The sequence below is a fragment of the Python bivittatus genome, unplaced genomic scaffold (assembly GCF_059951505.1).
Source record: "Python bivittatus isolate LINGU-HERP-01145 unplaced genomic scaffold, Pbiv_v1 ctg000850_np1212, whole genome shotgun sequence".
Lineage (NCBI taxonomy): Eukaryota > Metazoa > Chordata > Lepidosauria > Squamata > Pythonidae > Python > Python bivittatus.
In genome coordinates this window covers 49,132,480-49,144,902 of record NW_028277112.1, presented here as the reverse complement: position 1 = coordinate 49,144,902, position 12,423 = coordinate 49,132,480, and the positions used below count along the sequence as shown (strand labels likewise).

Below are 12,423 nucleotides of genomic sequence, written 5' to 3'. Positions count from 1 at the left end.
AATACATAACTAGCCAGTTTGGTCCATTGGTTAAGGCATCAGGCTAGAAAGCAGGAGACCCTGAGTTCTAGTCCTGCCTTAGGCATGAAAGCCATCTGGGTGACTTTGGGCCAGTCATTCTCAGCCCAACTCACCTCACAGGGTTGTTGTTGTGGGGGAAAACAGGAGGAGGAAGAAGTATTAGGTATGTTTGTCACCTTGAGTTATTTATAAAAAACAATAAAGGCAGAATAAAAAAATCTAAAAAAAAAACTTGTGTTCCTAACACAACAGTAAAAGAGAACTGGAAAGTAGCCCATGTTACACCAGTTTTTAAAAAGGAATGCAGGGGAGCACTGGGAAATTAAAGGTGTTCCTCAAGCATCTCTACTGAAATCAGTTTTTATAAATGATCTTGAGTTGGGATAGGTAGTAAGTTAGCCACGTTTGTGAGTGACAAGAAACAAGTCAGAGTGGTTACAAATACAAATATTTGGTATGAGCCTCAGAAGAATCTTTTTAAATTGAGTGAACCAAATTACAAATGCTCACCACACTAGAAAAGAGACTTTGCCAACAATATCAGACTGGGAAATTAAACTTGGAAAATATTTATTTATTTAATTTCTATAGCTGCCCATCTTAACCAAGTGACTCTGGGCAGCAAACAATTCTAAAACAATAATATGCAGCAATGGTAAAATTAACAGTATATATTCACAACAGAAGCTTAATTAAACGTAAGCAGAAACGGCTCCCTTATATATCACATATCACACAAGGCAAACTTAGATATTTAGAGTTCAGTTTCTAAAGGAAAAAACAGATGAAAGGATTTAAATAGAAACAATTTCTAATGCTTGTAAATACACTGATGGCAATTATCAGTTGGGGCACAATGGAAGGGAAGAATATTATTTGTAACCAAATAGTTTCTTAATAATATTTTTATTGCTTTTATTTTTCTCCTTTTTTGTGATATATCAATACAATTTCTTTTTATTTTCCTTTTCTTTGTGACTATTTGTATTTATTTTCTGAATAATAAAAAATAAATTTAAGAAAACCAATTAATAAATCAACTTAAATAAATGTAATATAATATATATTGGGACAACCCCTCCACAACGTACCATATACTCTGATTAAGTATAAAAAAAAAAATCTCAGGGTCGCAGTGGACATAATCAGTGAAGATGCTAACTCAATATGCATCAGCGAAAAAGGTGAATTCTAACCTAGCAATTAAGGCTGTACAGTGCTTTAGATTTAAAGGCAAAAAGATACTTTAGATTATATGAGGGCATGAACATGTCTACAACTCCTTAGATCAAGCACATCTTAGGATCCTGGTAAAAGACATGGCTGCTTTAAGGAGTTGCAGACAGGTGCTGCTCTTACTGCTGAACACTCAGAAGCACCTTTTCCTCCTTCAAACTGAAAGTGCTGCACAACGTTATGGGACAGGAAATACACCTGCCAATAATATTACACAAATCGACATTACGTCTGCATTTGGAATACTGTGTAACATTCTGACCAACATATCTGAAAAAGGAATGTAACACTGATGGAAAAAGTACAGACGAATGGAACCAAAACACCAAGTCTGAATACTTTCCTTATATGAAAAGGCTAGAATATTTTGGACACTTTACCAAAATAAAAAATAAAAAAAAACACCTGAGGGAGGATATGATTAAGGTGTACAGGATAATGCACTTATTGAGATGGGCGGCCATATAAATTGGATAAATGAATAAATAAATAAATGGAAGGTTTTTCAAACTATGTTCCACAGCACCCTGGGGTTCTATGAGAATTTGATGGGGTTCCATGAGAGACTAAGAAAAAGCTTGAATTGCAATCAATTCTATCACTAGAGCTTTGCCTCTTAATCAGAGGTTCTGGGAATTTTTCTTTTTAACTAATAGGTTCTGTGGCCTGAAAAAGTTTGAAAACATCTGGAATAATACACAGCATGGATATTATGAAGAACAAGAAGTTTTTCTTCCCCTTAGTAACTGTGTCATTCATTATCATAAGACATAAGGATGGACACTGGATGATAAATTCATGGAAGACAGGCTTATCAAAGCTTATTAGCCTTGAGACAGGATGTTATCTCTTGATTGGGTCAGTATGCCTTCAAATTTTCAGCCAAAGGTGAACAGGAGTGGGAAAGAACTAATTCCTGCTTTTAAGAACCCTAGAGGTGCCTGTTTGGCTACTGTAACAAAAAATGCTGGGATAAGATAATATAACTTAATTCGGCAGATTATTGATTATGTAGGATGTAGGATGAGAATTAAATTTCAAAATATGCTGGGAAAATATTTTTTTAATGTTGCATTTAAGTGCATGAAATAGTAATCTGGATTTTCACGTATTTATTCTTACATATCTGCATGACTGTCAGTTACATTATATGTTTCATACCAGTTTCTGTATCTTTTGAAATTCAAAGGATTTGTGTGACTGAACCCATGATTCCAGGCATTAGGCTATTTTTCATATATGTGAAAATAATCTACATAAAAATGTATCAAAAACTTTCAAACTTATTTGATATGCACAGATTTATTCATATATGCAGAGTAAGGATATATAGTCAAATGAAAAAGTAAGTACACCCTTTGAATTTTAAAAAAAATTTTCAACATATTTCAACATATAGATATTTGAACTTCATTTCAACAAAACTGATACATAAAGGGGATACAATATTACAAATATCATGCACCATTTAAATTTTGTAGTCCATTGTGTAATTTAAATAAACATAAAAGTAAATTTTGCATGTGGAAAAAGTAAGTACACCCCTATATTTATCAAATACCTCAAATTAGAATCAGGTGCACCAAATCAGGTGTAAATGATTAGAACATCATTAGAGGGGATTTGGGAAGAACTTGCCTTATTGAAATCTAAGAACATTTAGTCTGATTTGCTCTTTGTTGTTAAAGTGTGTGGCATCACCATGCCTAGATTGAAAGAGCACTCTGAGGCCTTCAGAAAGAAGGTTAGAGATGCCTATGAATCTGGGAAGGGATTTAAAATTATTGCCAAATAAATGGACATCAATCATTCCACTGTCCAGAAGACCATCGACAAGTGGAGAAGATTTCAAACAACTGCCAACTTGCCCAGGCCAGGCTGTCCCAACAAATTCAGCCTGAGAGCAGAACACAAGATGCTGAGAGAAGTTTCTAAGAACCCCAGAATTTTATCACGTAGCCTACAGGTATCTGTCACCACTACTGATGTCAAAGTGCTTGAGTCTACCATTAGAAAAGAGCTGCACAAATTGAATTTATATATGAGGTGTGCCAGGAGGAAATTATGCTATCAAGAAAGAACATCAGGGCAAGATTAAAGTTGCTCATTAACATCTAGGCAAAGACCAGGATTTCTGAACAATGTGCTCTGGACAGACAAGGCAAAGCTAGAGTTACCTGGCCACAGTACCAGTACCATGTCTGGTGAAAACCAAAGACAGCATTTCACCAGAAAAACTTGATATCATCTGTAAAGCATGGTGGTGGAAATGTTATGGTCTGGAGCTGCTTTGCTGCATCAGGGCATGACTAGCTCACCATCACAGAATTTACTAAGAATTCGTCATTGTACCACAGGGTGCTTGAGGATAATGTGAGACCAACTGTCAGAAGACTGAAGCTCAACTGAAAGTTGACCTTGCAACATGACAGTGACTCTAAACATCCCAGTAAATTCACCAAGGAATGGCTGAAAAAAAGCAATGAAAGGTTCTGGAATGGTTAAGTCAAAGTTTGGATCAAAATCCCATTGAGATGCAGTGGACTGATTTGAAATGGTCTATGCATGCAAAAATTCCTCAAATATTGCACAACTGAAAAAAATCTGTATGGAGGAATGAGAAAAAATTCCTCCTGGTCATTATTGGAGACTGGTAGATAGTTCTTAAAAAATGCCTACTTGAGGTTGTTTCTGCCAAAAGGGCAATACCAGGTATTAGAGCCAAGGGTGTACTTCCTTTTTCCACATAGCATATCTGTTAATTTTTTGTTGAATAAATGACTGCAAAGTCAATTTTTCATATTTTTTGTTCAGTTATATCACCTTTATCTTTATACACGTTTGAATGAAGATAAAATGTTTGTATGTCCATATATGTTAAAAGAAAAAAAAACTTTACATACTGAAAAAGTACTTTTTCACAGGACTATATACAGAGACCACAGATTTTGCACTAGTGATCCTGAAATAGCTACACATGTTGATTCTACTATCCATGTGGTAGGAAATGGAGATTCAAGGCATAGGCACTACATATAAACATGGAGTGGCAAACAATGCCATTTAAACTTTATATAGGTAATTTATATCATGTGAAACACACAAACAACTCATCTTAAGAGTACACAAATATATTTGCAGAGATCCAGATCCTACAATTTTTAATTAAAACATCTTCCGGACTATTTATATTACAGCTGCAACATTTTACATACAGAAAATTATGCAAAGAAAAAAAAAGTGATATGCCTTTATGTACAGGAAAAAAAACGTATCTTCCACCTAACTCATTTTCAATTTCAACAGACAATGCAATGTACCATAAGTTGTGCAAATTTTGTTTTAGATCTATTTATGCCAACTAAAAAAGTTATGTATTTTCATCTTCACCTTTAGTTGTAGTGTCTTTTCTAAGTTTTCTATCTTTCCTTCAGCTATTTTGAGCTTCCTTAGTTCTTCTGACTCTTTCAAAAAGCTCTTTGGGGACAGAGACCTTGAACGTTTCACAGGTGGTTCCTGGAGAATAAAACAAGGACATGGTTGAAATGGTTGGAACATTGGATTATGAAAGACATGCAAAATTAAAGAACAAGTAATTTTGAATACTAATAATGAATTATAAAAAAAAAAACCTGCATGGTATACCAGAGAAATAACAAGCAGAATTACCACAGCGCTACCACTAAAGGTTTCTCTGTGACTCGTTAATGAGAATATTCATTTACATTTACATTGTTTCTTTCAGAATAATGATGTCCCATTAGGGAAGACTAAAGGGTTATAGTCTCAGAAATGCAAGAAACCTCATTACAAAGGAGGGGATAGAGGCTGATCTAATTGCTCTATAAGGGTCCAAGGTTACACTTGATAGGACAACCAGAAACAAGAGGGAAAGGGTTTTTTCCCTCTGAAATAGTTTAACACACTGTGAAGTTGAAGGAACAATATGCTTGAGGAATATAAATAAAAGAGACAGTAGATCTTATACCATAATGACCATATGGTCATTAAATATAATATGCCTAACTAGAGACAAGAATATGTGTTTATATTATGTGCAGCTTCATATAGCAATCTGGAGAAAGGATGTGTGAAACTGGCACTTAAACTGGGCAACCTTCTTGCTTGTACTATGTCAAATGTCCTTATGTAAAACAAATGAAATATACAGATTAGTTTTACTAAATTTCAATAACTGTGATTAGCATATTGAGCAACATCTTAATACTTAATACTAATCTTAAAGTTTTAATGATTTAATGCTTTAACTGTACAAAATATGAAATGACTTTTTCTACATGTATTTTTTTTTTTTTACTTAATAAAAAAGAATTGAAATTCTTCCAAAAGTCATTGCAGTTGTTCTTTTGAAAAAGAGAAAAAGGGCTGGGAGAGTTTAGCTTTTAATTTTGAACAGAAAAAAAGGCAGAACGTACAGACTTCTGCCTATAATAGATATCCAGTTTAAAAATATGCTTTCTTTGAAACATTATTTCATGAGTACAATTAAGGAAAAAAGGTTAATTACTGTTTACCTATTGAAATACAAATAGTATGAGTCGAAGTATACAGGAATGAGAGTTCCCAATATATATATTTAAAATAAAGTAAATCTACCATATCATACCTGGATGACACATTTGTGTGTTTGAGGGAAGAAAGCAGACACCATTTAGGTAGGCTTGCTCAACAAATCCCCCTCCAGATATGCTGGACCACAATGTCCATAATCCTCAAGCACCATGGAATATAAATTGACATATTTGGAAAGCACTGGATTGAGGAATACTGATATAGGTATTAGATACAATTCCCAGTAAATGTATCCTATGATTATTTATTTATTTATTTATTTATTTATTTATTTATTTAATTTGTATGTCGCCCATCTTCCCCAACGGGTGACTCTGGGTGGCTCACAATTAAAACCAAAAACCCATGAACAATTAAAAAATACCGCACAGATGATTAAAATTAATTAATCCATAAAAAGTCAAACTGTAAAACAAACCCTATACATACGTACTAAAAACATTCAAGATGACCAGGTGGGGGGCAAAATCAATTACCCCACAAGCCACTTCCACTGATGCGAGCCCCCATCCGGCCCCCAGACCTTCTGGCATAGTCAGGATTTCATGCTTTTTCTGAAGGCCATGAGAGTGGGGGCACACCGCACCTCGGGAGGTAGGTTGTTCCACAGAGTGGGGGCCACCGCAGAAAAGGCCCTCTTCCTAGATCCCACCAGTTGAAATTCCTTGACTGGTAAGGTCTGTGACATGCCCCTTCTGCCAGACCGAGTGGGGCGGGCTGATATAACAGGGGTGAGACAGCTCCTCAGATAGCCTGGTCCTGTGCCATAATACGATAATGATATGCAGATTAAGGAGGTGGGAGTGAAGACAGGAATTTTTGATCAGAAAAATATTGTGAAAGAAAGAATAACATCTCCTCTTCCTTAACACAAATGTTCAAATCCAATCTCCATATTTTCTGATTATTTTTAATTTCCATTTCTAGGGCACATAGAAATCAAGAGGATCTGCAGATATTTAACCAACTGGAGCAAAGGGAGGGATTATTTTTATGGAAAGCAGTCCAAAAAGTTTCCATAAACTATCAATACCGTTATTATTTAAGGTGGAGAATTATACTGAGACAGATGACAACTTTGGGGAGATGAGTTTCCTTCCCTAAAGATTAACCCCTTGTTACCTCCCACATAGTGTCAGCCCTTTGAGGTAGTCCAGACAGGAAACCAAAACCATGAGTACTAACACCACCTTTATTGCTGGATTACAGTAACAGAATCTTGCAAAGCACTTCTCCCCTCCCTTGCCTTTTCTTTTCAGAGAACTAGGGAGGGTCCCTTCTGAGACACTTTCTCCACCCCCATTCCTTCTGTGGGCTGAGATACCTCTTGTCTGACTGATGTCCTGGCTGCAGCTCTTCCTCCTGTCTCCCAAGTTTATTCTCACATCCCATTACACATAGAAGGAAAAGAGTAATTACTCTTAGTCTTTACCTAGATTTGAAGGAGAGGAGTATTTTTGTCCATGTACCAAAGAAACAGGGACTAATTATTACTCAGAATAATGGGGGGCAGTGTGTTTCAAATTAATTTTTTTTGCACAATTCAGGCTTCTGGTCCCACCCACTTCATTTCAAAAGCTGTGTTGCACAGTTATATAGAAAAACAGTGTCTCAGAAAGATAAGGAGATATAATATTTTGAATATTTAAAAGAACTAACTAGAATTCTGCACAAGGGCACCTTGTATGCCAACAATGTTACTACTTGTGCACATGAACAAAAGCACTTCTGGGTATAGAAGACTGGAGTGACCCTTTCTAGCATTCTTCTGCATGAAGAGAAGGATGACAGGGCTAGCTAAAGCTTTGTGGGAACAAGAAAGTCACATTTGGGGCTCTACAGCCTGAATCAGGAGTCCTGCTAGGTCACATTCAGCTCATATGTTTCAGAGTTTCATTACCTATGGTTATTATTATATTCATTATATTTGTATGTTGCCCAATTCCCAAAGGCTCTACTTGGTCTACATGAGTATCAGGAGTTTTCTGATTATGTAATTATATTGCAGAACAATTTTTCCAAGCCAGTTTGCTTATACTTTAAATCTTACACTGAAATTTCAATTTATAAAAATGGCACCAACATACAGGAATATCTACCACAAATTTGATATTTCCAAATGCCTATATAAGAGTGGATAGACAGACAGATCAGGTCCAAAATCTAAAGTACTTAGTAAGTATTATTGTTTTATTTTTGTCTATGTTGAAACTGAAATTTCAAAACTGCAGAGGTGCTTCTTCAGGTGATCTAACCTTACCCCCAACTTTTTAGGGCTGCTGCCCTTTTCTCTAATTTATTTGTTTATTTGCTGCCCATGCCAATGGTTCCTGAGTGATTTACAAACATACAGATATACAATTCTAAATCATTTAAACATTCTAAATATAATGATAAAAATAATTGTTTAAATATCTTTAAAACACCTGAGCAAAAACTGAGGTTTTAAGCCCTTTCCTGAAGTGTAATAGATAGGTCTGCCTGAACTCTGTTGGCAGCAATTTATTCCATAGCATGGATCCCACAATGGAAAAGGCAGAATTTGCTGATGTTAGATTGGATGGAACCTGCATAAAGTCCCTCACTGAGGTCTTAAGAGCATGAGATAAACTATATAGCAGTAGGTGGTCTTGGGCCTAAGCATCGTGAAGTTCTATGCACCAAAGTGTGCCCCTTAAATTTGACTCAGAAAGCAAGTGGCAGTCAGTGTAGCTGTCTCAGTGCAGAACAATATACTACTTCTGACAAGTGGAGCATCTTTTTAAATTGAATGACATTTGGGTATCAGGTCTCTGCAGATATTTTAATAGAATTTATTGTTGTTTTATTTGTGTTTTGATTAATGATGCAGTGAAACATGGTATAAGCTTTCAAAGCAGAATAAAAGAAAATTTCTAAGCAATAAAATAAATGTAAAATAATTGCCTTTAGAATCTGTAATTAATTCTAAAAGTAAAGTAACATCATTTGTATAAAGTCCCAACACAGCATTTCCGTTTATTACAGACTTCTAAATCTCAAACTTTCTTTAACTTAACCTCAATTTCATCTGTTTGGAAAGAACAGACATCCTCACAAACACTATCAAGTAAATACATATTCATCTAAGAATCCTACAAAGAATTGAACCTTTAAATAATTTCATTAAATTAACAATCCTTTATCCAGTGTTTAATAAGGTAAAACTTCCTACTCCCAACAGTTATTTTAACAAGTCTTTGGCAGATTAAAAAAACACTCTTCGATCAAGCTTCCAGAATTATAAGCAGCATTGACAGTTATTAAAACTGTTATTATCCGAGTCCCAGAACAAAATGTCAAACTTTGCCAACCTCATTTTGACACAAATACACAAGGCAATAAACACTTTCCTACCTTGTATTTTTTTCCAGCCCTAGTACCGATGCAATCCAAGAAATCTCTGCTGCAAAGACTATGATTTGCCAGTGAACGATTTGCTCTTTTCAATTTTTGTTGCAAAAGCTCTATTTCAGTCTTTTGAGATATTACAAGATATTTTAGCTCTATTAAAGAATACTGTTGGAATTCCTAGAAAATGGAAAGACAATACCTTAGTATATTGTAAGTAAAATCAACATTTGGAGTAACACTTGCAATGACATAATGTTTACATTTTAATTAAGTAAGTTTGAATTTAAAAAGTCAGTTGTTTATTCAAAGGGAGGTAGGGGTGAGACTGAAATGGAAGAAATGAGATCCATATTAATATAATTATATACTACATTCGAACACAGGACTATGAGCTTTTCTTTGTACTGTACCCAATAACATTTGGCCTCTGCTCACAATTTGGACAGTTGCCCCAGGCATTTAATTTATTTAATTTCATAGTCCTCCTTATCTCAAGATAATTAGATGCATAACAATATGCTAATTATAAAACCTTGATATACATTTTCTATGTCTCATCTTCCTATCGCAGGGGTAGGCAATCTGGTGCCCATAAACTACAATGTCTTATGGCCATTTCCTTTTGTGCCTGCCAGGCTCTCTGCCCACATTAATTTTTAAAAAGATGATCCTTTTAATTAAAACAACCACAAAAGAAGCTGGTGGGCTGCTGAACAATGCACCAGATCCCAGTACCATTTTATTGCCAAGAATGCCCCTGGTCATTACGTACATCCCATAGGCATTCTTACAAAATAAAGAGAATGGATCACTACAGCCCTGCTCTGCTTCAAAAAGTGACCAGAGAAAGGGCAAAGAGAAAATGATTTGGTAAAAGTCATTCAAATGGCTATAGGGGATGGAAGGAAGCAACTCCACCAATATGTCTTCTGCTAAATGGGTATACCATGCTGGCAATGGCCATATTGTGAATGAGAAAACTCCCATATAGCAACAATTTTCTGAGAGAGTCTATAATATGTTCAAAATCCCAAATATGCTGAAAGAGATTGCCTAGTTCTGCCCTATTCTAACTCGTTCTTTCTTTTCCTCTCCCATCCCTGATATCAGAAACCAATAAGCACTATAACAATGTTATAACACTTCTAGAATGGCACTTGGAAGAGTAACTGAAAACACAATAACTAAGAACTAAGCACAATACCTGCAACTCTATACACACTTAACTCAGAATAAGCTTTAATGATATAACAGAAGATATTCCTGACTACTGTAAATATATATAACATTGTAATGTTGTATATGGCTTTTTTTCTGTTATTCTGAATTGGTAAATAGACGGCATGATTATACAATGTTCCCAAAAGTGCCTAAATAATGAAGAAACCTGTGGTGAAGACAGTCTACTGGATCCACGTTACCTAGGTTTTTGTAAACCAACATCACCAACATCTTGAAAAAACAAACTACAAAGAAGTCTTTGCTATACCAGAATATGAATGCATTGCATTCAAGATAACTCATCTAAAATACCATAAAAACATAACTTACGTTGCACTTTATAGCAATCTGTAGAAATACTAGGGATTATTTGATATCACCCAACACAAAATCTGTAGCATAGTAACTTATTATAAATACGTTTTTCTACCACTTCATATCATCATCAATTAATTAAACACATACATGGACAGGAAACCCTCTCATTAACATGACTACTGCATTTTGTACTAGCTGCAGTTTCCACACCAAGTACTCAGTTGGTGCCTGCAATGAGCTGAGAGAATAACCGTGAGGAACAGGAGGAACAGCCACAGCCAAGACAATGGTCAGAAAAGAGAAATCTGTGTTCAAAGCAGAAATGTAATTTGAGAAAACATCCCAGACTTGACCCTCCCTGGTTCTCTTTAGGATAAAGACAGGGAGGAGGGAGGCACATTCAGACTTGCAAGGTTGATGTCAGCCCTTCAAAGTAGACCAGACAAGAAAACCAAAGTTATGAATGCTAATAATACTTTTATTATAGGGTTACAGTAACAGAGTCTTGCAGATTATTGATAGCCAACTCCTATGCTCAGGATCCATTACAAAGTTCTATGAACACTACTTCAACTTCAACTGGCATTAGCTTCTCAGCCCACCCTCCTATTGTTTTGTTGTGTAGAATGGTGCTTCTGATTTCATCTTGGGAACTGTGCTTCTACAATCTATTTCAGTTTTTGAGGACAGCCTCTTCTCTTACACATTCCCTTTTGGCAATTCCTTCTAGCCAAAAGGAACTATATTTTTTAACAGGGACCTTTCAATGAAGCAAGGTCTCACTCTCTCTAGCCAAAGGCTTGGGTGAAGAGCCTGGTCTTCACAGCTCTTCTAAACAACAGCAAAGTGGGGGCCATCTGGATATTGGGGAAACATGGTTCTTCTCTTATTTTACCTTTCATATCCTTTACATTTCTAGCTTGTAGAACAAGAAGGCTGATGCTTTATCACATGAATCAGAGTATTTCCTCCCTGTGACCTTCCTGCAACTTTCATAGTCCACCCCAAAAATTGTAGTCCTCTTTTTCTGATACCTGGGCCATCCTGTAAGATTCCTAGGGCTGCATGGATTGAAACAGGCTGGGAGATGTTGGCATCAATGTTTAGATAAAGCTTTGTTAGAAATTGGTTTCAAGAAATCATTAGCTGATTCATGTGTGTACACCAGAGGAACTGGAGAAAATTATACAGTCCTTATCACTTATGTTGATGATTTTTGTCTTGTCACTGGTTCTTTAAACTTGGTGAAAGAATTTGCAAAGCAAATGGAGAAATATTTTAAAATGAAGGATTTGGGTATGTTAAGATACTACCTTGGTATTGAAGTGCATAGAACTGAAAATGGAGAAGTCTATCTGAGTCAGAAGAAAAAGATAGAACAGTTGTTAGCACAGATGGGGATGTCAGATGCAAAACCTGTAGACCCCAATGACATGTGATTTCTTAAAACATGAGATATGTGAAAAGTTGTATGAAAGACCTGAGGTGTACCATTCTGTGATAGGTTCAATCCTTCACCTAGCCCAATGGACACGTCCTGATTTATCCTATGCTGTTGGAGTTTTGAGCCGTAAAGTAGCTAAACCAACTGAGCATGATTGGCAAGGATTAAAAAGGGTAATGAGATATTTAAAAGGTACAGTAGATTTTTGTCTCAAAATG

General features: G+C 35.7%; 1 protein-coding gene across 3 annotated transcripts in view; it reads right to left on the bottom strand.

Annotated features, from left to right (window-relative positions):
* CNTLN (centlein) overlaps nucleotides 1-12,423 on the bottom strand; it is a 224,771-nt gene that overhangs the window by 123,691 nt on the left and 88,657 nt on the right. For all 3 annotated transcript variants that reach the window (XM_088129922.1, XM_088129920.1, XM_088129921.1), the window contains 2 exons: nucleotides 9,226-9,399; nucleotides 4,648-4,773 (listed from right to left, as the gene is read on the bottom strand). In XM_088129922.1, the coding sequence (XP_087986048.1) occupies nucleotides 4,648-4,773; nucleotides 9,226-9,399 (300 nt within the window). The remainder of the gene's footprint in view (nucleotides 1-4,647; nucleotides 4,774-9,225; nucleotides 9,400-12,423) is intronic.